The sequence below is a fragment of the Sinocyclocheilus grahami genome, unplaced genomic scaffold (genome assembly GCF_001515645.1).
Source record: "Sinocyclocheilus grahami isolate Dianchi unplaced genomic scaffold, SAMN03320097.WGS_v1.1 scaffold53.1, whole genome shotgun sequence".
NCBI lineage: Eukaryota > Metazoa > Chordata > Actinopteri > Cypriniformes > Cyprinidae > Sinocyclocheilus > Sinocyclocheilus grahami.
The window spans coordinates 1,406,066-1,432,564 of record NW_015505232.1 but is presented as its reverse complement, the minus strand read 5'-3'; the positions used below and the strand labels follow the sequence as shown (position 1 = coordinate 1,432,564).

At 36.6% G+C, this 26,499-nt stretch overlaps 2 protein-coding genes across 4 annotated transcripts; one reads left to right on the top strand and one right to left on the bottom strand.

Annotated features, from left to right (window-relative positions):
* Window positions 1-154: 154 nt before the first annotated feature.
* On the bottom strand, window positions 155-12,969 carry b3gat1b (beta-1,3-glucuronyltransferase 1 (glucuronosyltransferase P) b). Of its 3 annotated transcripts, XM_016269577.1 has the most exons (8): window positions 12,872-12,969; window positions 12,454-12,736; window positions 9,586-9,671; window positions 9,356-9,419; window positions 5,106-5,224; window positions 1,671-2,182; window positions 1,304-1,600; window positions 155-1,208 (listed from the first exon to the last, which is right to left on the bottom strand). In XM_016269577.1, the coding sequence occupies exons 5-8, from the start codon at window positions 5,215-5,217 to the stop codon at window positions 1,122-1,124; spliced, it is 1,008 nt and encodes a 335-aa protein (XP_016125063.1). In that variant the 5' UTR covers window positions 5,218-5,224; window positions 9,356-9,419; window positions 9,586-9,671; window positions 12,454-12,736; window positions 12,872-12,969; the 3' UTR covers window positions 155-1,121. The 3 variants fall into 3 exon arrangements, with proteins under 3 accessions (XP_016125063.1, XP_016125065.1, XP_016125064.1); XM_016269579.1 differs by lacking the exon at window positions 9,586-9,671; XM_016269578.1 differs by lacking the exons at window positions 9,586-9,671; window positions 12,454-12,736; window positions 12,872-12,969 and having other exon boundaries at window positions 9,356-9,560.
* A 5,374-nt stretch (window positions 12,970-18,343) lies between these two features.
* slc37a4b (solute carrier family 37 member 4b) lies at window positions 18,344-23,393 on the top strand. Its single transcript, XM_071582378.1, is given in 8 exon segments — window positions 18,344-18,897; window positions 19,378-19,610; window positions 20,115-20,367; window positions 20,725-20,922; window positions 20,964-21,118; window positions 22,029-22,094; window positions 22,189-22,327; window positions 23,104-23,393. Coding segments are annotated over 8 exon segments (1,359 nt in total). The 5' UTR covers window positions 18,344-18,749; the 3' UTR covers window positions 23,271-23,393.
* Window positions 23,394-26,499: the final 3,106 nt, after the last annotated feature.

The following is a 26,499-nucleotide window of genomic DNA, read 5'->3' as shown; positions in this document are numbered from 1 at the left end:
TGCACCTTCTAATTATTAATATTCGCAGCTTATGGAAAAGCGACTTGAACGTTGATTCATCGTGTGGCTCCGTCTTTACCACCTGTGGTTTTTATGATAGTTGTCAGTTTATTCTAAAGGTGCCAAACAGATTCTAGTACTCTGGTACTAAATGAGTGAAGATCACGCATTAAATATGCAGTATTGCATTTTTACACCGAATTTTGAGCAGACAAAATAAAAAGAGTGTGCCCATCATACACCCTGTGATTTTCTGTAAAATCCGCACTGCAAGAAAATGCCTGTAATTTTAATGGTAAATGGTTATCAGATATGGTGAAAAACGATACATATATTGGAAGATTTCATGTAAAATACTCTTAAATACAGTAAAAACGCAAGTCAAAAAGAGCATCTTATAATTTAGTGGAAAATTGGTCCTTGTGTGACACTTTGATCATTTTTCATTAAAAAAAAATTATTTGTTATCAGTTATGTACATTGGGGCTTTACGTATGTTACATCTCATGTTGTTAAATTAATGGTTATTGCATTTAAGTCTCATGTATTACCATGATGGTGGTTTGTATTTTTGTGGATGAAACTGTGCACCTTCTAATTATTAATATTCGCAGTTTATGGAAAAGCGACTTGAACGTTGATTCATCGTGTGGCTCCGTCTTTACCACCTGTGGTTTTTATGATAGTTGTCAGTTTATTCTAAAGGTGCCAAACAGATTCTAGTACTCTGGCATTTTGCCATTATAAGACAATGACGTTATTTAACTCTAAATTAGTTCAGTCTGTAAAATCCGTACTATATTTTTTGCAATAAGGTTCTAGCAACTTCAGCTGCTGTTTTTTTTTTTACCATAAATTTTATAGATTATTTTTTACAGCGTGTCAACTTTTGCCCAATATCTGTAGACTGGCTGTGACTTTTCAACATGCATCGACTCCTCCAGACTGCAAATCAGGGCAAAAATCTGGGCAAAAGTCATGTAGTGTATTCCAGCCTTAAGTCAAATACTTCAATGTGTCTCTGATTGTTTACATTCAATGCAGTAAACAATATGTTTTATTACTTCTGTTACAGATACTTAGGCTTTGCTCAACTTCAAAAACAGTATGAAAGCAGTTCATTATACTTCCATGCTGCCATTCGTGAATCCCTTTTTTCCTTCATTCACAAGCAAGGGTCTTTCTGTCCGAGTGTGCCAAACCAGTATCTAAAAAAAACAAAAAGATGAACACATTTTTCTGTTAACGTTGACAAGCCTTTTGATTTCAAGCCAGGTTATGAAGATTCAGATTCACAACTGACCTTTGTGCAGTTAGCGGCTTTGGGTTCCAGGTCACTGAGGGTGACCAGATCCTGTAGCAGACTACTTTCCTGGTATCCACCTTTTACCCCTTTTAACTTGAAGTAGGCTTGAGGTTTGCTGAGGATGAGCTGAAGGTTCACGGCAAACCCAGCCATGTCGATGGCGAAAGGTCGACGAGGGTCAAACACCGTCCTCCAGCCGAACACTTTGCCTTGAGAGTTGATTTTGGGCGATTCGTATCGGAGACCTCCAACGAAGGCAACCGGCCATACTGACGCTTTACGAGTCCAGCGCATCTGCGGTATGAGGAAGATGGAATCGGTTAAGTGAAACAACACTATGAATGGTAGACCAAATGTACCGTACCTCCTCGAACAGCTCCAAGCTGTAACTATTGTCATCATCTGCAAAATACACGACTCCTTTATGACTGGAGTTTGGGTTGATGTTCTCCCTGAGCCAGCGGAGAGCCAGGTTCCTCTGCATGGTGCCTCGTGGGATACGTACATTTCTGGGCTTCTTTTGTGTCTTGAGATTCTCAGGCGTCTCTACATTCAAGTGAGTGTAATTCAGTCCCGTGTTCTCCAGCAGCCTGGACATCAGTGCCGTCTTCTGCGCCGAGTCCTCCACCACCAGCCAGTGAAGGTTGGGGACGTGTAAGAAGGTGTTAGTGAGGCGGGTCAACTCGGCCTTTTGGACGGGTCTACTGTAGGTTGGTGTTATTACGTGAAGAGTTGGCAATGTGTCAGACCAGGGTGGAGGTCGCTGGTGGATGTACCTCATCTGGTTGACCTTAGTGATGCACTTGTTCTCCGTGACGCAGGACTCATGAAGTCGAAAGCCTCTTTGGTGAGCTTTACTGGCCCTAGTTCTGTTATCTGTCCATCAAAAAAAACAAAATTGGGGGTTTTATTTTTGTGGTGCATCTAGTGTCACAGCACTTGCCATTATTGCACAAAAGTGGCATACTATTGACATGCAAGGCATTTAATTGCACTATATCAAGAAGTAAACAAAAATGTGAGTGAGCAGTACTTGCAAATTCCAAAATTATAAAACCATGTTTCATAAAAGTATATACTGCACTAACATTTGAGAGCTAATATTTTAAATGTGACCACATTGCTACTACTAAAATTGACAGTGAGGTGTCCTTGCAAATTCCAAAATTATAAAACCATATTTCATAAAAGTATATTGCTCTAATGTTTGTGAGCTAAATGTGACCACATCGCCACTACCATACGGAGAATATCATTAGTTGGCCCTCATCCACTATACAGTATATAAATTTTACTGGCACAATTATTTTGACAATATTCACTGGAAAAAGTGTGGTTACTCTCTAAAAAATACTGCATTTCAAACAAAATAAGATAAGTACATATTAAAGGCACAATATGTAAGTTTTCGTCGCTAGAGTGCGCAGATTCAAAACAAACAAGAAACAAAGGCGTAGCTTGATGACGCTGTGACTGAGTGTGGAATCATGGGAGTTGTCCTCTTCATCCCCACAGCCGATGCAATCCGACGGGACTTGGGCAGAAATCATGTTAATTGATGAGCTAATGTATTAAAGACTTATTAAGGTCACTGTAGTATGAAGCAGGGTGGGGCTAAAAGTCGTGGAAGCGAAACGAGGCCGCTGGAGTGATTGCTAATGAATACACGGCTCGATAGCAGCAGAGCTTTTATTATGCCACAGTCGACTGATTCTGCTTCTTTCGGTCATGCGTATGTGGGGGAAAACAGCGCTGTTTTATACCAGATACATTTGAGTGTATTGAAAGTTCCGTTATAATGCTACTCTGTGCGTTCGTCACCTGTCTAATAATATTTGGGGTTTCCATGTTTTCAACCAAATAAAACCGGAAAAATCGAGGGGTTATGACGTCATTGGCAGGCGACACAATAACACTATAGACACGGTCCGTGTCACGTGTTAAAATTGCTTATTTCTCTGGATTTAAACATTCTTCAAAACATTTGGGATAATGTATGTACACAAGTCAGCAAAATATAACACTGTTCTAGTGGTTTTGGGATATTTTAATCAAAAAAATCTTACATATTGTGCCTTTAAGACTGCATGATATCTATCCAACTAGCTCCCAAATTGCTACTTTTGCTGATGTTTCTGGTTTGCGTATTCTGTAAGACTGAGGAAGACACTTTGCTTAGTTTATTTTATAACTGTGATCAGATACTTGTGAATGTGATCTAGATTTTTCACTGAAATATAGCCTACATTTCTTTATTTTTCTGACAATAACCATGCTGTTGTACTTCTGTAAATTTCTGTTTTGCATTGCAAATTTTTTCATTCACAAGGACAAAGTCCCCAACACGCTGCCTAGATATGTCTTTCTTGCTGAAAATGTAAACGCTGTAAAATCTCTTAAATTCATAAATTATAGAATAACGTATTTCTTAGGAATTGTGATATCTTTTTTACAGACTGAGGTTTCCTTCGTTTACCTTTTTGTACTTTTTTTCTTTCATTTCACTTTATGTTCTTCGTACTTCACATAGCCTACATTGCTGTTTCTTCTACTTTGCAATTAAATATATAATAAAGTAATGCTACCGTCTCAACCGGATAAGCAACCGGATGTGCCACCACAACATCCAACGGCATGTGCTAGTGGCACAAAAAGTATCCACCTGTTTCCGGGGGGCACTACTGTAAAAAAGAACGTGGCGAGGCGGCGGAAGAAGTATACCAATGGTATTTTGTGTGCTAATTAGCGAAGAGGCTAAAGTGTTTTTCGGGTCTTTTCTAGGGATGGGCGATACCACTTATTTTGTTTTCGATACGATACCGATATTTTTCAAGGCAGTATCGTTGATATCGATACCGATACGATACTTCTGAACTAAACTTTAAATTATGAAATGTATTAAATTACTAAGTAAAATGGGTAATGATAACCACTTAACTTTATTTAAAACACATTTTAACATTCAATATGCCTTAATTGTAACGTATTAGGTAATATGTTTGTTTACACATGGTTCAATTATATTTTTTTTTTACACATGATTCGAATCTACAAATACTACAGTTGAACTATGGTCACTTTAGTAAAACCATGGTTCGTTTTCATAAGGCTGTTGCATGCATAAAATGCAACCTTTTTTTGACAGTGAATGATTTATATTAACATTACAGAATAGAACATGATCAATATTATCTTTCAATGTTCAATTTCAATAAATGTAATTGCACAAACTATGTAGGCTAATTTCAATTACTTTATTGTGAAATAACTCAAACATATATGTTTTTTTTTTCTTCTGTCCTCTGATAAGCATTGTCCAGGGCTGCCGTTCCCAAAAGCTTTAATGCTTTCTTATGATACTTTTGGGAGACGCAGCCCTGTTTGAATGCACTGTCAGAAGTGAGAGAACGCTCCCTGTTATGGATTGGTTCTGTCTTGCAACATTTGCGTGTGTTCAGATGAGCAGGAATATAGTTCTATCCTGCACAATTATTTACTAACATAGGTTATTCGTCCAATTCAATGCATTCTTTTTTTGTAAAATAAACAAAATCACTGGTAAATAAAACACACCTTAGTATCGATATTTATAGTTTGAGTATCGATACTTTCGATACTCGCATCAGTATCGATATATCAATACCTCGGATCGATACGCCCATCCCTAGTCTTTTTTCAGGCAGTCGTATTACTATGTTTACTCAAATCCATGGGGTGTAGGAAACTTGTGGATAGCATTTCACTAAATGCATAAATTATCTTGTAGCATTTTAAAGGTAAGAATGATATTAGTATTTACCTTTAGGAACTGGAATCAGGGAGTTGCCAGCGCGCTGGTGCCAAAATGTGATCAATAAAGTCCACGGTAACAAAATCAAAAAGAGTGCCAGGACGTCCCTTCTTTTCGGCATGTCTTATCTGTGGCAAAAAATAAAATAAATAAACAAAATAATCGAATGAACACCGGTAAAATGAAGCATTTATGGTTACCGGTAGTTAATTAACTCTCTCAAAGACATATGAGATTAATCGGACAAAGACAATACATAAACGTATATTACAACTTATCTGCCCAAAATTACATGAATGCGAAAGTGAACTTGAACTTATGTTATAAAAATGCCCGTTCCCTAGTAAAACATTGATAATGATTAACTACAGGGTTTCTGCGGGTCTTAAAAAAAGTCTTAAATTTAGTTGTATCAAATTTAAAGCCTTAATTATGATTTCAAGAGGTCTTAAATTTGGGGACGGAAAGACCAGAATTGCGATATGGCTGAATGTGACGATTAAACTTCAAAAGGCTATGATTTCATTAAATAAACATGAGCGCTGCAGGTTGCTGCTTTATGTTCTGCTGTTACCGGGGAAACAGTTATATTACTACCCACTGATCTATATATGACCCACTGTTCTCTATTATAGATCAGTTGTTTCTACCAAACACTCCACCTGCTGGCAGAGAATAAATGAGCATTTTCAATAAAACTGTTGTTTTGTTCAGAGTTCAGACCAATGCGAAAATCGACCCATGTTTTTACCCTGCAAACACGCAGAGCTTTAAATGTGAACTGGTGAGTTGATAAGAAGACAATGCATTTTAAAATCAAAACGGTATAGGGGTGTGCGATATGTATGGTCTGCAATGATATCGTAATTGTTGTTTTAATGATGTGCAATTTGATATTATCGAGTATATCGCGAAAAGCAAACACAACACCTACAGAGTGCGCGCATACATTACATGATGAAGTCTAGCAGGTTAGACTAGTGAATGCACGTACGCATTTATAATGCGTTCTTTCACTGCATTAATCAGTCTATTAAAATACATTTAGAATTATCACATAATTCAAGATATTGGGCAGAAAATTTATATATTTATATCATTTCATATAGTTAATGTCAGCATGATTACAAATGTGATATTGATTTTATACAACAGTTCAATAAACAATAAGTTAATATTAAGAGATTTACATTTTAGACACCATATTTCCTGCTTTTGCTCTATTTCTCCAACAAAAATCAATCCAAACACAGCCACAGCGCTGTTTTGCGTCTCTGAGCAACATGACGGTGTTTCGTTCCTGAATGAATCAACCGTTTAAATCAGGACTGTCCAAACTTGGTCCAGGAGGGCCAGTGTCCTGCAAAGTTTAACTTCAACCAATTAAACAGCTAATAAAGCTCTTACTAGGCATAGTGGAAATACCAGGCAGGTGTGTTGAGGCAAGTTGGAGCTAAACTCTGCAGGACACCGGCCCTCCAGGACCGAGTTTGGACACCCCTGGTTTAAATGATTCGGTTAAGTGGCAATGACTTACTTAACAGTGACTTGCTGCCACCTACTGGCAGTTTTAATTTCACATTTAAGGTACCTTTTCATTTTTTAAATAATTTCATACTTCAGTTTTCAATGTTTTATGTTTAAAATATCAAAACATTATTTATGCATTTGTAACTGCAGATTAGAGTATTCCATGTCCCTCAGAGCTGCATTAAACAGTGTGTAAATACATCTAAATGCCACTTTTAATGCAGCTTCTGTGCTTCCTCTGCATTGCAAAGATACATTTTGTTGATACTGATTTCATTTGCTTGGTAACAGCCCAAATGCAAGAATTTGACTCAATTTGACTCAAAAGATGGTGCACACTTTTAGAAAAAATGGCTTAAAGGTAAAAATGCCCATAAAACTTGTTGGAAATTATTACTTTCTATCACTGCTGTGAACTGACCACACAGAATCATTATCGTTATCGATAAAATCCCAGAAAATTATCGAGATATCATTTTTTGTCGATATTGCACACCCCTAATTTATGTTATTTAATTGATATAATAATTTATTGATAATTGTTTAAATTAATATAATAATGAATACCTTTGACTCATCCATTTTCTTAAAAATGATTTAAAGGCTGAAATGTAAAGTTTATCATTTTATAAAACGTTTTGTTTTTGTGAAAACTTGTATCTGAACTGTAAATTATGCTTTTTACAGTAATTTTACAGTTTAATATGGTACTATAGACATTGCCCTACCCCGCTCATATGGTATTGATTTTATTTGTGCAGGTCTTAAAAAGGTCTTAAATTTGAGCTTAAAAATCCTGCAGAAACCCTGAACTAATAAATCATAAGTTGCATTGTACTGCAATAGTCGGATTACTCATCATAATGCTATAATTTCAGGAGATCAGGTTTTCACAAAAAGATAGGTTTTTGTTCATACATGTTTAAATTAATATGTGTGAATACTGTTAAATTGTAGTTTAGTTTTTAATTTCACCGTGGACGAAGCCGGGGGTCGTCACATGTGATTGCTGCAAGCCCGCCGGCCTCCGCTTACTCAAGCCGCCGGCTATTTTGGAAGGACACGACTAGAAATCAGTGGTTAAGTTGAATTTACAACACTGTTCCAGAACAGTTCAACCCAAATATTAAAATGTGTGCAGCACATTTTATGGAGGACCGTTTCCTGATCCTGGAAGAGTAGACTACAATGCTGGCTGTTCTGACTCAGACTGTAAGTACATTTTCATTTAAAGAATTTGCCACTGATGATTAAAACGCTAGTTTTGGGCAGTGTAGAGTAGCACTTGTTGTTTGTCATTTCTCCGATCACAAATGCAGACATGGTTTTATGTTTACACGGCGCGATGCAACGCAACGCGTAAAAAGACAGGATAAGTCATTATAATCAGTAATTATGTCCTCACTGGATGCAACAAATGCCTAATTTGTAATGGGTTTTATTGGTTTTGTCTGGTCGAGCCTGAAGACAGCATTACAGTATGATAAGGGGCGTAACATTTCCGTCACACGCTTGAGGTATCCGGCCAATCACAACGCACTGGATAGCTGGCCAATCAGAGCACACCTCACGCTTTTCAGACCGATGAGCTTTGTAAAAATCAACGCGTTTCAGAAAGGCGGGGCATAGAGGAGAAACAATACAGTACGTGGAAAATAATGTGTTTTTTTTTACCTTAAACTGCATAAACACATTTCATTACATCAAATACACAAAATAATTTCCTTTTAAGCAACATCATATGACCCCTTTAAAACTTTTGATTTTATATTTGAATAAACTTTAGATAAAAATAAATACACTTTGTTTATAGACAGGTTTGTTCTTTGTAATAAAAAATATATATAACATGGTGCTGTTTGCTTTGTATTTATTGGTTGCGCCCTCTTCTGGACTTTTGAATATAATAGTCAAATATAATTCGAATTTTGGAAATATAAGTAAAAAAAAAAAAAAAAGGGAGATTGCAGTTTTTTTTTGACAGCTCTACACCCCTTTTAGTTGATCTCATTCATTTTAATCTTATTTTTATTTATCTTATTTTTTTACATTCATTATTTTTATTTGTTTTTCAGTTGAATATTTAAAGCTCAAGGAAATCCACTGTTAAAAAGACAGTTAAAAAAAAAAGTTTAATAAATGCATGTTTCGAAAGTCAGTAAGTAATCTTGTTAAATAATCATGATCTCAGTACTGAACAAAATAAATATGATTATGCTTTTTGCCATAATCGAGCAGACATACCCAACAAGTGGCGTTTGCTTAATTGCATACTTGGGTTTTCACTGCACACAGTGTTCATCCCTGTAACATGCAGCATGATTTGTAGCATATAGGATGAACCAAGTCATACTCTACTTGAAAAAGTGACTGGGAAAAAAAAGATATTCTCTGCAGCTCCTTTCTCCCAGAAAATAGGTCAGCATAAGCTTTAAAGAAATAGTCTACCCAAAAATAAAAAAAGGTGTCTTTTATGTTGCAGCAGGAAAAAAAAAAAAAGCCATACAAATTTGGAAAGACATTTGTGTTAATAAATGACAGAATTTTCTTTTCTTTTTTTTGGGTGCACTATTCCTTTAAACTTTACTTCTGTTGCAATCAAATACAATTTTAAATATACCAAAAGATTCAAATCCATCCTCTTAATCACGGATCTTGTAAGAAGTGTTTGGGTATGTCTTCAGTTTCACATCTTCAGTCAATACTCTGCATGTTAAAAATGAGCTCACCTGTGTTTATCCCTCTCTCATCATAACCCCTCAGCGGTCAGTGTCTGAGTAACTCTATCAGGATCTGCAACATGTCAATAATTGAGACACATAATCACATTTAGATTCAGATATCATGAACAGTAATGAGTCAAGTTTCTCAATAGCTTTCACCCAAATTAATACCATAATATGTACACTCTTAAAAACAAAGGTGCTTATGGCATCGCTGTGAAGAACCTTTTAAGCACCTTTATTTTTAAGAGTGTATCAGGGGTTTCCAACCCTGGAGAGGTATCTTCCTGCAGATTTCAGCTCCAACCCCAATCAAACACACCTGAAACAGATAATTAAGGTGTTCAGGGCTACTTGATAGTTACAGACAATGTGACACCATCCTGATTATAAATCAAGAAATTCCACGGACAACTTTAATTAGTTGAAGGACCTCATTCAAGGTCATGTTACTGAAGCCCCTTGTGAAGCCCATAACGTGCACATGGTAATTTTTTGTCTTAGAATTGTTCAAATATTTAACTTTTTTGGAACCACTATAAAAGTGTTACATTTTATTGGTGCCTATAGTCTTGTGGTTAGTGTGTAGACACACAGCGCAACTGCGCACACAGCAACCTGAGTTCAAATCCTGCCTTGAGGTCCTTTGTCTATCCCGCTCCCCCCACTCCACCCAATGCTTTCCTGTCAGCTCTCCACTGTCCTCTCACAATAAAGGCATAAAAAGCCAATAAATATATATTTCTAAAGAGTGTTAAGTTTTGTTGTCCTTTGGTGCGGCACCCCTAAATTATATATTTTTTCTCCTTTGATAATTTTCTGTTCTTAAATGCATTAATTACATTAAATTTTTTATGATGTTTTTGCAGAATACTTGTACTGTTATAGAATGTCATGAAAATAAGTATAAAATGTGATACTTTGTTTTTGAGATAGAAAGAATTGAGGGAGAGAAATGAGTGGGAGAGAGAGGACATGGGAGAAAATTAAGAGGGATCCACACAGTCGGTAGGAGATCCTAAGAGAACGATGCAGAAAGTAAATAGAATCAAAGTGATGCCTAAATGATGATATTTTTGATGAAATCTGAGAGCTTTCTGACCCTCCATAGATAGCAATGCAACTGACATGATCAAGGACCAGAAAGGACATCATTAACACAGTCCATGTGACATCAGTGGTTCAACCGTAATGCTATGAAGCTACGAGAATACTTTTTGTGCATAAAGAACACACAAATAACGACTTTATTCAACAATTCTTCTCTTCACATTACCATCCTCTGCCATTATGAGAATAACACGACGCATGCGTGTGGTGCTGCTGACGTAGAACAGGCACACCGCTGAGCCTTGATTATGAGTAGAGGAATGCACACGCATGCACATGTGGTACTCTCATTAATGGTGGAGGATAGTAAGTTGGAGGGGAAGAATTGTTGAATAAAGTCGTTTTTTTGTTTTCTTTGCGCACAAAAAGTATTCTCGTAGCTTCGTAAAATTACGGTTGAACCACTGATGTCACATGGACTATTTTGTCGATGTCCTCACTACGTTTCTGGTCCTTGATCATGTCAGTTGCATTGTTGTCTATGGAGGTTTAGAAAGCTCTTGGATTTCAACAAAAAGATCTTAATTTGTGTTTCAAATTTTCTACAGTTTTGAACAGATGACAGCAAAGTTTGTCTTGTTGTCAAAGTTTATCTTGAAAAAGTCCAACAAGTCATGGGGAAAAAATGATGTTATTCATAATTTCATATTAAATAAAAAACACTATGAAAATTAGTGTCTAACAATAGATACATTTCTCTCATGATATTTGTATAGTATTAAGAGGGTTTTACCACAGGACAAATTTGCTGTACAGTTCAGTTAAAAGTTTTTTTAAAAAGGGTGAAAGAATTGACTAAGTTAGTGACCTTTTATATTTTCTCAAACATCAGACTTCACACACATAAATATATGTTTTTCTTCTTCAAAAATGTTTTACAAAAAAAAAACGTTATTTACTGCCCAATATATATATATATATATATATATATACCTTATTATATTATATTAAGTATGTATTCCTGGTCTGCATATCACTCCATGATAATTCATGCAGAACATTATCGCTGGTTTGGCAGGTCATTCTGTCCATGAAGATTTCAGGCATTAAAGATATACACCGCATCAAACAGTAAGATGAACAGAAAACCCAGACATAAACACGCACAGAGAGATTGTTGGATTTAGGTCAAACCATTGTGTGCCTCAGTAAGTCACAAAATAATGAGCACCGCCAGGGATTTAGACTGGAGTCCAAATAAGCCACTGAATCGAGGTGAAGTATTTTATCTGGCCTTAAGTCACCAAATCTGCATCATGATGTAAATTTTTTTTACAAATTATAATATTCTAACTTCTAGAATTTACACATTTTTGACATTTTTATATACATTTACAACAAATAATATAGAATATAAATTAAACAAATTTAAAATCAATTTGTGGGTGAATGTGCTTATTTGTTATGAAAATAATGGCACAATGCCAAACAATAAATACATAAATGCATACATAAACAAATAAAATGAAAATGTTTTTATGAGATTCATTCATAATGTTCTCCAAAACACTGTCAAATAACAGAAACTCCAAGATGGACATTCATGAATCCTTTACTTTCTCTTTAAGGTCAATGATTCAATTTCCGAACTTTCTGAAGATACTTCTTAAGCACCCTAATCGCTTGTCTGTCCCTGTGTCTTATGCTCGCAGCCCAGATTCCCTTCTTACTGTTTAGACAAACCAATAAAAAGGCAATACTGCTTGGTGCCTTACACTTGTCTCAGTTTGTTTATTGTGCGTGTGTCCCAGAGGGAGATATGGTTGTGTTGCTAAAATTGGCTGACAGAGAAGCTGAAGCTCCATATATTCAGCACAAACTCAAGCATGCATAAAAAGCAACTGTGAATTTTGCAAAGATCCTTCCCAGTTTTTTAAACCATGACAGTAAAATAGTTAAACACCATAAATCTTACACTTTTGTTTTTAAGACGAAAACCATATCAGCATCTGCTCAATAGAAAATGAAAAAGATTTAAAGCCAGCTATACTTACATGTTTCATCGTTCTCTCTTTGCCTTGACACAGTCATTTACACACTCTGTTTATCAGTCAGATATCCTGCTGGTGGCCTTTGAGAGAGAAAAGACAATAAGAGATGGAGAGAGAGGCTGCTGGGCTGGTGTCAGCCGTGCCGGGGCCAGCAGGGAGAAGAGAGGTCATCCCTCTGGAAGAATGTGTCCTCTCATTCAGACAACAAAGACTGCAATTGTGGATGCTGATGGGAGATGGCAGCGGAGACAAATGGCACTCATCAACAACGTCACCAACTGAAATTCTCAAAACATGAGCAATACAATAATATTACCTAAGAATGAGGCTTTGTTTAATCTATTAGGGTTCTAAGACTGTTCTGAGATGCTGTGAAGTGTGGGTTTTCCTCCACACAATGTCTGTCCTGTTTAATTCTCACCAATCAGATCATCCCACATGAGTAAAGCTGAAATCGTCTGTCTCAATCACTGTGGAGAGGCTGAGTTTAATAGACGACACAGCAATGAGACAGCAAAATCAGATTGAACTGAAGTTAAATCAGACAGAGATGGAAATCGGACAGTGAAATCAAACTGAAGTGGATATCAGAGAGTGAAATCAGACTCGGTTTGATATCAGACAGTAAGGTCAAACTGAGCTGGAAATCAGACATTAGAATCAGACCGAGATTGCGATCAGAATTAGGTGGAAACAAGAGAGTGAAATCAGACTGAAGTGATATCAGACAGTGAAGTCAAACTGAGGTGGAAATCAGACAATTAAATCAAACTGTGATGGATATTAAGGTGTGAAGGCAGACTGTCGGTAAGTAAAATCAGACTTAAGTTGGTTATGAGACAATGTAATCAGAGAGGGTTGGTATGAGATAGGAATACGATCAAATTGAGCTGGAAATCAGACATTATAATTAGACCAAGGTTGAGATGAGATAGTGAAATCAGACTGTAGACTTTGAACTTAAATAGCTGGATATCAGAAAGCAGAGTCAGCCTGGGGTGTAGATCAGAGTGAGATATCAGACCGAGGGGAAGACAAGACACTGAAATCAGAGTCTGGTTGAGATGAGATAGTGAAATCAGACTCAGGTGGGGATGACACGAAATCAGACAAATCAGACTCAGGTTGACATCAGACAGTAAGGTCAAACTGAGCTGGAAATCAAACAATAAAATCAGACCGAGGTGGAGATCAAATGATGAAATCAGACTGTAGACATTAAACTTATATAGCCGGCTATCAGACAGCAGAGTCAGACTGGGGTGTAGTTAAACTGAGATGCAAATCAAACAATGAAATCAAATTGGGTTGGATTAAAAGGTGTGAAGTCAGGCTGTCAGAAAGTAAAATCAAGTTGAAGTTGGCTATGAGACAATGGAATCGGATTGAGGTAAAAATCAGAGGTGAAGATCAGACTGCAAAATTAGACAGATGGAAATCAGACAGCGAAATCAAATTGAGCTGGAAATCAGACATTAAAACAGACTTAGGTCGAGATCACGCAGTGAAATCTGACTTTGGTGGTAATAAGTGAGTGAAATCAGACTGTCATACCGTGAAATTAGACTGAGGTGGATATCAGAGAATGAAATCAGACTCGGGTTGACATCAGACAGTAAGGTCAAACTGAGCTGGAAATCAGACATTCAAATCAGATCAAAGTGGAGATCAGATGGTGAAATCAGACTGTTGACAGTGAACTTATATAGCTGGATATCAGAAAGCAAGAGTCAGACTGGGGTGTAGATCAGAGTTAGATATCAGATCAAGGTGAAGACAAGACACTGAAATTCAAGTCCGGTGGAGATAAGACAGTGAAATCAAATTTGGGTGGAAATAAGGGAGTGAAATCAGACTGAGGTGGATATCACACTGCAAAATCAGACTGAGATGGAAATTAGAGAGTGAAATCAAATTGGGCTGGGAATTAGACATTGAAATCAGACTGAGGGGGAGATCGAATGGTGAAACCAGACTGGGGTGTAGATCAGAGTGAGATTTTAGAATGAGGTGGTAGTCAGATATTGAAATTAAACTAAAATGGAGATAAAACAGTGAAATCAGACCAATGTGTAACTGAGGTGAAAACAGACAGTCAGAAAGTAAAATCAGAGTGAGGTGGATATCAGACAATGGAATCAGACATATGTGGAGATCAGACTGAGGAATTTAGAGGGGTTGAGGTTGACTCAGGCTGATATCAGAGTGTAAAGTCAAACTCGGCTGGAAATCAGACATTGATATCGTACTGACGTGGAGATAAGACTGTCATTAAATCAGACTGTCAGACAATGAAATTATAAAGCTGGATATCAAAAAGTGAAAGCAGACTGGGGTGTAGATCACAGCGAGATATCAGACTGAGGTGGAAATCAGACATTGAAATCAAACTGAAATGGATATAAAACAGCTAAATCAGACCACGGTGTAAATCAGACTGAAGTGTAAACCAGTGCGTGAAATCAGATGAAATCAGGTTAAATTCAATGAAAAGACAGAGATGGAAAGCAGACTGTGAGATTTTACTTTTTAACTTGCACTTTTCAGATTTGAGTTCCATTTAAATAACAAATAAAGAATATTAGTGAACTATTGTTTACAATGATACAGGTACAGATAGTACCAGTTCCTGAATATTAACTCTACAATCTGAAATGATGCATAATGACTGTTGCTATGGCAACAGGGGGAACAAATCTGGCAGTAGATCGCTGGTACGAACGACAGACGGTTCCTACTGACACTGCCCCTCCCTTCTGTTCTCCCTCTCTCTATCATACTGATGTGTATTGTTTCAATATGAGATTTTCTTCCTACTCCAATCTGCTTCAAAAGATGTGCAAATACCAAAGCTGAAAATTCCCTGATAAATCACACAAAGAACAGTAGACCAGTTTTAGTGGCTTTTAGTTTTTAGAGAGCTCATTTTAAGTGGCATCTGCCTCTAAATCATTTAATCAGGTCATTAAAAGCTGTTAATGCAATCTTTACTTCACGGGACAGTGCTGTGAGCTCCTGAGGTGATTTGGCTGATAGCCACTTTATTGATTTCCATGCACATGACACAGTTCAGTTAAAAAAAAAACCTCTAACTGTACTAATCGAAGCCTTCAGCCTGCAGCACCAGAGAGGAGCAGACAGATAACACTGCACGGTCACGTCCACGTGCTGCAGTGATCACAGTTTCTGAGCTGTAAAGACTAAACCCAGAAAAGAAACACAGAGCGAAATATCAAAACAGCCTTGATAAAATCCTTAGCCCAGCACTTCCATGTGACTGGGTCTGTAATTCTGTAATTGTTTCAGAAATAATTTTTCAATTGCAGGAGTTATAGAATGAATAATAGTTCAGTCTATCGATTGCAGGAGAAGAGATTATCTTACCTGAATGCCTGTCAAGTGTACCAAGTCCCGCTCTGTATAGACTCTTCAGTCATTTTTTTTTCATCTCTTGCTCCTGCAGATGCTTTTTGAGAATACAAAAGAACTAAATTGAAAGACACCTTCTAATCTAATATTTGGTTTTTACAAAACAAAGAAAACAAGACAGACACTCTAACACAACCTCATCTGAATAGGAGTAAAGCATCATGTGCTGCTTCTCTCTGTCTGTCTCACTCACTTACACACACATGCACAAACACACATAACGAGTCGAACCATGGAGAAGTCACTTTCTGAACATTTCCCTGGGTAGACAGAGCCATTATAGAGACATTAGGCATTATATTGTCACTTCAACTGCAATTTTCTACTAAGTGTTTCCTATGACATTTAGCTGTAAAAATCTAAACAGCATGTCAGAACGCTAGTGAACTTTGTGGTGTGTTTTAAAAGTGAAGGCAATTTAACAACCTCTTAGACATTATTGCTGAAATTTTGAGACGGTTTGATTTTTTTCAGGGTATATGTTTATTTTCAGCATTGGGAAGTGATTATATGTAATCTGGATTACGTAATCAGATTAAAGTCATTAAAGTCATAACAATAATTATATATTATATGTTAATGTGAGTATGTCTGTCTAGCTGTCTAGGGATGGTTTCAGTTTCTCACCCAAATGTGCTCAGCACAGTATGTGTGAAGCAGAAGTACATCTAGTTAAGAGATAAAGAGATATTAATAATGGCCACTTTGAATCATTTATGATTGAGTTTCACTCTAAAATATGCTGAGGCTGTTTTTTAAGGGGACATAACCATAATAGCAAGCTTGTTAAAGATAAGAGCAAAATCATTTATCTAAAGCACCTTTAACCTTTACATTTACAATTTTCTTTGTACATTGTTTTTTAACAGTTTCTTTTGCAGCTGCATCAGCCAGTCGATTTCCTCTTACTTTGTCTGAATCTCCTGTTGCATGCCCCTTCACACTGACTATGGCCACTTCCGCAGGCAGCTGCACTGCCTCAACCAGGTCCCCATCAGATCAGAATGAGCTATTGATTTCACATTGATACTAATTTTCAAAGTGGCCGTTGTTAATATTTTTTCACTCTGTCTCTGTATTCCTTAATTAGATGTACTTCATGTACTTGCTCTTTTCTCACTCACACACACACATACACTGTGCTGAGCAAATTTAGGTGAGAAACTGACTGCTAGACAGACACATACTCACTTAGAACATTTTATGTGTATCTTATAAGTAGTAACTAGAACTTAGTAGCCTATATTTCCTTTTCATATAGGGTAATGTAACTTCTAGGCTAAATACTTTGATTGTATGTCCGGGACCTGGCTGGCATTGTTTTTATAAATATGAACCCTCTTCCTAAATAAAGCTGAGAATGCTTTGTGCAACAACTCTCTATGTCTGCTCATTCGTTCTCTCAGGCCTGCGCTGAATACCGCTGGGGTTGCTGACAGAATAAATGACTAATAAAAATAACAAAATAAACTTTCAAAGAATTCATCTAACAAGCAGCTAGGGCACATTTCACAATATCAACACTGTGGGGTAATGGGAACCTGCCACTGAATAACTAAATTTAGTTATAATAATTGTATTCATTATAAATTAAGATATCTAAATGATTTAGTATATGCTTTTCAGCAGAAATTTAAACTGTGAAACAATTGTGGAACATAAGACAATGATTTGACTCAATATTAGAAATGGAACAGAAATTGAAAATAGTCAAGTGTACAAAATTACAACATTTAAAATTCATGTAACAGCTTGCACCAATAAAAATGTGACAACATTTTTAAAAAATTATGTACATTTAAGATGGAAGGACAGAATTCACAAACCTTTAATCTACGATTTAAATTATTTAATCTATTTTGAACTAGATGGTCTCTGAATGTTGTTATAATTTTGTCTATTATTTGAAAGAGAATACTAAATATATTAGCATAACATAATATGAATTGCCCATATATGAATTATAATATCAAGACAAAACACGGCACAATGCATTCTAAGTGCGCTATCTAGTGGTTGTAGTGCAATGATGGGCCACATCTTTGATTCAGCACCATTGGACATGTAGGTCTTGTTTCTAAATTATTCGAAAAATTCATATAAACGTTCCAATCACGCCTGCAGAATAATGCGCTGGAGGATCGCAGGGCAGATCAAACACATCCCGTTTATTCACATAGCTTCTTATTATAATCATTTTTAAACACACCAGTCATCGGTTTCATCAGTTCTTACAATAAGCGCGCATGTGTCCACCTTCAATGTGAAGCAAGCATGTTTAGGGTTATTTTTATCTGGTGTCTTGGCATTCTTGTAAGAGGTGTTCCCTTGACACCTGCATCATGTTTCAAATTCATATCCTTTTCGACTCCCCCCATACATGCACCATGGCCACTCAAGTGGCCCTTTAGCATTTAGACTTCACAAGGGTCTGTGGAAAGTGTGGATAACCTTTTCATGAAATTTCCGTCTGGAGTGATCTGTTTTGAGTTTGAAAGTCTAAATAGTGCTGATGCTTTGCTTTTGCTCAGATGTATTTGGATGCAGGCCAGCTTCACAGCAAGTTACTTGCACAGAGACTAAAGTAATCTGACTCTGAGATGTTTTCCAGGTGTATCAGTGAAGAGGTCTGTCGCCCATGCAACTTTAAGGAACCTGGAGAGGAGCTAAAAATACCATCCTTAGAAGTCAGAAATGAATTAGACCTTTGGATCAGTTTTTGAAAGTTTGTAAAGTTTCATCAGGAGAAAACAGTTTATCAGAACTGAAAGATTTGCATCCAGCACACTTTTTGGCCTTGATATTGCTGATTTTTTTATTTATTTTTACATATTTAGCTTGTATTTATTAATAATTTCACAATTGCAATCATGGGAGCAGCAGGCTATGGTTATTACCGCACAGTTATATTCATCTCAATGTTTGTGGGCTACATGCTGTATTACTTCAACCGAAAGACTTTCTCCTTTCTGATGCCATCAGTGATGGAGGAGATTGATCTGGATAAAGAAGAACTTGGTGAGTGTTGTGTGTTCTACACATATAACAAAATTTTGGAATCAGTAATTTAAAAAAAATAAAATAAAGCAATTCATTTGAACTTTCTGTTCATCACAGAATCTTGAAAAATGTTTCACAGTTTCCACAAAAATATAAAAGCAGCACAACAGTTTTCAACTTTGATAATAATAAGAAATGTTTCTTGAGCACCAAAACGGCATATTAGAATGCATTCTAAAGGATCACGTGACACTGAAGACTGGAGTAATGGCTGCTGAAAATTCAGCTTTGCATCACAGGAATAAATTACATTTGAAAATATAATTTAAATCGAAAACAGTTCACAATATAACTGTATATTTTTATCAAATAAATGTAATCTTGTGAAATGCAATGCAGTATTTATTTGGCTGCTGCATGATTCTTAGTAAACTATGTCAGATCTGCAAAGCATCCAGAGGATTTCAGCCTTGATTTTTCCTGTTTCCTGTGATGCAGGGCTGATCACCAGCAGCCAGACTCTGGCCTATGCTATCAGTAAGTTTATCAGCGGAGTGCTTTCGGACCAGATCAGCGCTCGCTGGCTCTTCTCCATCGGGCTCTTCATTGTGGGCGCCATAAACATCGCCTTTTCCTGGTCATCCACTGTCATGCTGTTTACCGTGCTTTGGTTCGTGAACGGGTTTGGTCAGGGTTTCGGCTGGCCACCATGTGGAAAGGTGCTTCGGAAGGTAAGGCTGACCCTTTACCTTTAAATCCAACAATATGCACCTGTCCTCCAGTGTTGGCAATGTGACAGGAATTCTAACAGCTGACCTCACAGCTCACTCTGATGGATTGTAGATGCAACAGCTGATGCCGGCCACATACTTGTGAAGTACAGCTGGGAGCGTTACGATACACTTAAATCTAATTAAAGCAACCAGCTGTAGTTATCTGTGCCTGACCAACCTGGAATCACTAGTTGGTCTGCAATAAAATTCATGTAATTGAGTATTACATAAATTTCAGTGGATGATCAAATGCATAATGGTCATTAACAGGCATTGCTCTTGGATTTAAGTTGACCTAAGTTGAACTAAATGTTATTTACTTGCATTTCAGATTGATTTGTGGATGTTTCGTAGTAATTATGAATTTAAATAGCCGTTTTTACACTATCCCGTATTGACATTGTGTTATTGGTTTTCCATGGAAAGATTTATTAAAATGTCCTTGTACTGGCCTTGTTTCAGTGGTTTGAACCATCTCAGTTTGGGACATGGTGGGCCATCCTGTGCTGCAGTATGAACCTGGCAGGTAGTCTGGGACCCATCATCACTACAGTGTTGGTTCAGTACTATAATTGGAGAATCATCATGTCCATGTCTGGGGTAATCTGCATGACTGTCTCTGTCGGTTGCCTTCTGACGGTGAAGAACGAACCCAGTGATGTGGGGTTGCCCAATATTGAGCCTGGCGCTAAAAAGGGCACAGGAAAAAAAGGAGGTAAGAAAGCAGTATATCATCTTGTGCTTAGATCATCTAGTTGTTTTCTATGGCTGAAGAGAAACATATTTTTGAAAATTCAGCTTTGCCATCACAGTAATACATTACATTTTAGAATATATTTGAATACAAAGATGTTGTTTTAAATTGCCATAACATTTCACAATATTACTGCTTTTACTGTGTGCAGCCTTGGTAAGTATAAAAGATTTCTTTCAAAAACATTAAAAAGCTCCAAACTTTTGAATGAGTGTATAATATATGCTTGTTGTTCTTATGTTTATGCTGTTTGAATTATGTATGTTTGTTATTGGCTGCTGCTCGTGTCAATCCACTCAGTCTTCCCTCTTTTTCCAGGCCCTAATGATGAAAGCAGTCTAAAAGAGTTCCTGCTGTCTCCTTATCTTTGGGTGCTGTCTGCTGGCTATCTGGTTGTGTTTGGAGTAAAGATCGCCTGCACTGACTGGGGTCAGCTGTTCCTCATGCAGGAAAAAGGCCAGTCTGCTATGATGGGTGAGTCTGGTACTCTCCGTTTATCTATAATTGCTATATACTGTATATCTTCATTATGGGATAAATTTGCAATTTATGAATAGAGATCATGTCATCTGTTAGACAATGACTTCCTGTTTTACAGCAAGGGCTGGGTACCTATGGTAATCCTCGCCATGGGCTACTCCTGATGATGATGGCAGGCATGGCTGTGTCCATGTACCTCTTCCGTGTTACCATCACACCAGAGACCCCAGAGGTGATTTATTTTTTCTAAAAAAATTTTAATCTATACATGCATCATTTTTTGCTTAAAGGGGTCATATGATGCAATTTCAAGTTTTTCTTTCTCTTTGGAGTGTTACAAGCTGATTGTGCATAGATAAGATCCCTGAAGTTGCAAAGACTAAAGTCTCAAAACCAAAGAGATATTCTTTATCAAAGTTAAGACTATGCCACGCCCCCCTAAAACGGCTCGTTCTAACATGCCCCCACATATCTACCTCACTATGTGGAAATATTAGCATAATGCGCCCCAAATGTGCATGCAAAGAAAGAAGGCGTGGCTTCAGTAACCGCAGTTAGTGTTGAAGCAGCCATGTCAGGGAGATGCTGTGTGTTTCTTGGCGAAAGCAAAAGCACTTTATTTGGCCTTCCGAAAGTAGATGCATTTAGGAATCTTTAAGATTACTTACAACAGAACAGCAATGCATTTTATAGACGTCAGCTGTCTTAACCGCGGCTTGTGTACTGCATCATTACTGTGTCTAACACGCGACTCTGTTCCCCTTTCAGGCTTGAACTGATGGTAAAACTAATGACATTATTTACTGTCTTTACATTTATTTTGAAAGATGAAGCTCGCGATTATGGTAAGGGGCGTTACATTTCCGACGAGTGCTTGCAGTGTTCGGCCAATCACAATGCACTGGGTCAGTTGGCCAATCGCTTGTCAAAGGAGGGGACTTTGTAGAAAACGAAGCGTTAGAGAGAGGCGGGCCATAGAGTACCTACAATATTGTACAGTATTTTAAAAATAATGTGTTTTTTGAACATTAAAGCATGTCAACATATTCTGTTACACCAAATACACAAAATAATGATCTTTAAAAAAGCATCATATGACCTCTTTAATTGTGTTGGTTGAATCATTATGTGTGGTTTCTCAGGAAGCACCACTATGGGTTTTGGCGCTCCATCCAGTTTCAGTCCTCACTGGTGTCTCAGAGAAAGAGGTATATCCAAAAATTCACCACAATTATATTTCAACTAATTAGCCTTTTTTTTTTTCCTTTAATGGTGTCTAATAAAACAATTACTGTTCTGCAGCTTTGGATTTTGATTCTTGGTGCTGCATTTGGATTTTCCTCGTACGGACCAATTGCCTTGTTTGGGGTGATTGCGAGTGAAAGCGCCCCTTCCAATTTCTGTGGGACATCACATGCCATTGTAGCTCTGATGGCAAATGGTACATCTGCAGGAACTGTTTCATGAAAAAATGCATTAAGATAAAATGCTCCATAGGCCTGTCACGATAACAACTTTTTGTTGTGCGATTATATTGTCCCAGAAATAATTGCGATAAGCGATATTATTGTCATTTTAAAGACCATTTTATGCCACTGAAAATATAATCATAATGTAACAGCATAATGCACGAAGGCCTACACACGAATGACAAAAAAATTTTTAAGAAGATTTAGATCATGGAAATTAAGAATCATCAAAATTTTAGATACCTTAACTTGAATAAATAGTAAATAAACATTTTCTAACAAAAAGTGCAAAGTAACAAGTAGAAAAAAAGAAAACTGCACAAAGAACTTGTATGGAGATTTTTCCATCTACAGATTTTTCACTGACCTTCTTTTCTCTGTAAATTAAGGGTGCACACTATTGCTGAATAACACAATCACTACTTGGCAGTCAGTATGCACAAAGGCACAGATCCCTAAACAAGACCATATCTGCAGATGAAACTTTTTTAACATTTTTTAAAACTTGAACTAGCACCTCATGACTACACCACGTTATGGGCGAGAAGCTACAAAAGACAAAGGCACAAGTGGAATGTACAAAACATGGTGACATTAATTTTTAAGTAAATATAATGGGCGATATATTGCGTCACCAAAAATGATTGAGGTCATGTACATATATTGCGCAATAAGTCGATATATTGATTATTGCGACAGGCCTAATGCTCCATATAACCATAAATTCCTGATTGTTGTTTTCTTTCAGTTGGTGCATTCATTGCTGGACTGCCATTCAGCACCATTGCCAAACGGTACAGCTGGGACACGGCATTCTGGGTAGCAGAGGTCGGCTGTGCTGTAACAACAGTTTGTTTCTTCTTTGTGCGTAACATGCGCACAAAAATGGGCCACGTGGCTAAAAAGATGGACTAATTCTCCTATTAAATATGATCATATCAGAGAGCCCAGTGAATGTGACAGCACTCAGTTAGGACATCTGTACTTAAAGGCACAGTCCACCCAAAAATTAAACATTCTGTCATTATTTACTCATCCTCATGTCTTTCTAAACATGTGGAACACAAAATAAGATATTTTGAAGATTTTGTAATAACCAAACAATTTCGGTTTCCATTGTATTTTTTGTCCATACTAAGAAAGTTTGGAATGACATGAGGGTGAGTAAATGATAACAGATTTTTCATTTTTCTTTTGACTGTCCTTTTAAGGAACTGCTTTAATGTCAGTGTTACTGTTGTACTTTAAAAAAAAAAAAAAAGATTTTTAACTTGCATTTAAAAAAAAAATTCTTAAGCTTATTCGTCAGCAAGATCACAACATTCACACACTTCAACGACATAAGTGTCTCCACTGTACATCTTTCAGAAGAGCAGACTTTATATTACTGTAAGAACAGAAATGTTTACACACTAGTATAGAAAATTGTTTACTTTCTTAGTAAATATTAACATGAATTGTTTCACCTGAATGTTGTTTAACTTATCACAAGCTTTTTGAGCTTGCTAATTTTTTGGGTAACAACTTTAGAGCTTGAGTTATGTGCTGAATTGACGATAATCTTTTTCCAGTCTATAGACTGTCTTACATAGACACACATTGTTCTTTTGCACTTTAAATACCTGTACTTTTGCCTTCAGTGTTACAGCAGAAATAGTTTTTTTATGTACCCAATTCATATTAATTTATTGCAAACAACAGTATCCTTTATGATGTATAAAGGTGTAAAAATGTAGTATAAAAGTTTATTGTAACTAAGTTGTTGCGTATGAGTCATTTCACATCATTTTAAACATTGGTCTTGATATTTTTTCCTGTCTTTATTATTAGTTTATTTATTCATTATTATTTTTATTTTATTTATTTTTGTGAGCTTCACTTATTTGGGTTATTTTATCATTTTAGTATAGTTTCACATGTGCTGTGAGAGAACTTGTTTTATATATTTAAGGTGTATTAAATTAAAACGTAAAGGTGAATTCAGTTATACTGGGACACTTTTAACCATTGAGATGAAAAATGGCACAATTATTGTGAATGAACTAATTAACTATGTATAGTCTCTTATGCTCAGCAAAGCTTTATTTGATCATCCAGTACAACAGTAATATTGTAGTAATATTGTAAATGTAGTGTTATTACAATTTAAAATAAGTCTTCTTTTAAAATGTCATTTATTCCTGTGGTGGCTAAACTTACTCCAGCATTACTCCAGTCACCATGAACACTGTTTGAACACAATGTTGCTCAATGCTGCAAAAACACCTTGAAAATAGAAACATTTGATGCTCTCCAGGTGTTGGTTGCATAAAAGGTGTAGACTAGTCTTACGAGTTAGTCATTTTTTTCTTTAAGCCTGGTCATATTTTTTTTATGTTGGTTACATAAACACATAGATTAGTCTAAGTTGAATCCAAAAAAAATTGAACTGATAACCCCTTGGCTAACTGCTATTTGGTCAGACTGAGGCTTTATGCAACAATATTTTATTAGAGATTGCTTAGAGTCAGGCCCGGACTGGCCACCGGGAGAACTGTTTTTTATTTTTATAGTTATATTATTATTAATAATATTTGATATTTATGCCTTCACCAAAGTGATAATTTCCGATTTTGTCATTCGATAATAAATCATAAATCGGTTAGTCTTCTTGACTGTCAGCACAAACAGAATCGATGCATGGGACTCGATGAAAGAGAGAAAGCGGACAGAAGAAGCAGTGAAATGAAGCAACATCACTGACCTGTTCAGGGCTTCAAGTGCAGGTCAGCTTCATCTGTAAATACGCTAGAAAGTTTTGTCTTTATTAACGTAGTTGAGTATTAAACTGCTAGTAGGCTATCAGTAGCACCCATTATTATCATCATTCAGAATACTGTGCTAAAGGACATCAATATCGATTGTAAAGTTACATTTAAAAAAAATTTGCAGAGTCAGATATTCACATGGATTTATTGTACAGGGAGGGAGGGAGCTAGAGCAGACAGCAACACAAAAATAATAATAGTCACAACCTAATAATTCAACAGTGTGTTCAGTATTAGAATTTTTCAACAAATATATTGTAATTTTGACATCTAGGCACTTCAGAAATTGTGTAATACAATACCAGTCAAAAGGTTTTGATCTTCAGATTTTCATGTTTTTTAAAGAAGTCTCTTCTGCTCACCAAGCCTGCATTTATTTGATCCAAAATACAGCAAAAGCAGTACTATTGTGAAATATTTGTATTATTTAAAATGACTGCTTTCTGTGTGAATATCTGTTAAACTGTCATTTATTCCTGCGATCATTACTCCAGTCTTCAGTGTCACGTGGTCCTTCAGAAATCATTCTAATATGCTGATTTGCTGCTCAAGAAACATTTCTTATTATCATTATGTTGAAAACAGATTAGATTTTTTTTCAGGTTTCTTTGTTGAATAGAAAGTTCAGAAGAACAGCATTGATCTGAATTAGAAATCTTTTGTAACATTATAAATGTCTTTATCATGACTTTTGATCAATTTAAAGCATCCTTGATAAATAAAAGTAATACTTTTTTTTTTTTTAAAGGGAGAGACAGAGATATTGGAGAAAATTAAGAAAAGGGAAGTGAAGGTGCAGTGCAAGAGAGAACCTTTAATTATTTTCCATGGCCTTGGCTTAGACTAAGGATTTAGACCTTTTATGAGATGGCCATACAAATAATAAGGTTGTCTGTAGTTTCAGAAATTGTTGTGGATGTATAGGCTATATACAGAAAAAAGGGGCCAAAATTGTTCCTTTTGGGGAACAACAGCTTGTCGCCGTAGCAGTACTCTTAAAAGGACATCTTTGTTCCTTTTTTACCCCTAATAGGTTGGCTCCCTTTTTTTCTGTGTGGACTGGATGAGTGTGAGATTTCCCGGCCTGAAATTGTGTCCCAGTCCGGCCCTGCTTAGAGTCACCTCCGGAATTATTATTTTCAGCGTGTATTTGGCTTAAAAGCAAGAGTGTTTTATAATGCTGAAGCCTGAAGGTGTCTTTTAGATTCTGAATGGATCCGTATAGAAGCCTGTACAGTCAGGTCAAGGCAGTAGGTTTAGTGATCTTTTGGCGTCTCCTTGTGGTCCAGTTTGATATTGCAGCTTGACTAGTGCTTAATTGTATTAAAAATGCTCTA

Excerpts from the sequence above, each read along its gene's own strand:
- b3gat1b (XM_016269577.1), bottom strand. The coding sequence starts at position 5,217 with ATGCCGAAAAGAAGGGACGTCCTGGCACTCTTTTTGATTTTGTTACCG. Across the intron at positions 1,601-1,670 it reads GCTTGGAGCTGTTCGAGGAG|ATGCGCTGGACTCGTAAAGC; the intron begins GTACGGTACATT and ends CTCATACCGCAG. Across the intron at positions 1,209-1,303 it reads AAGCCGCTAACTGCACAAAG|ATACTGGTTTGGCACACTCG; the intron begins GTCAGTTGTGAA and ends TGTTTTTTTTAG.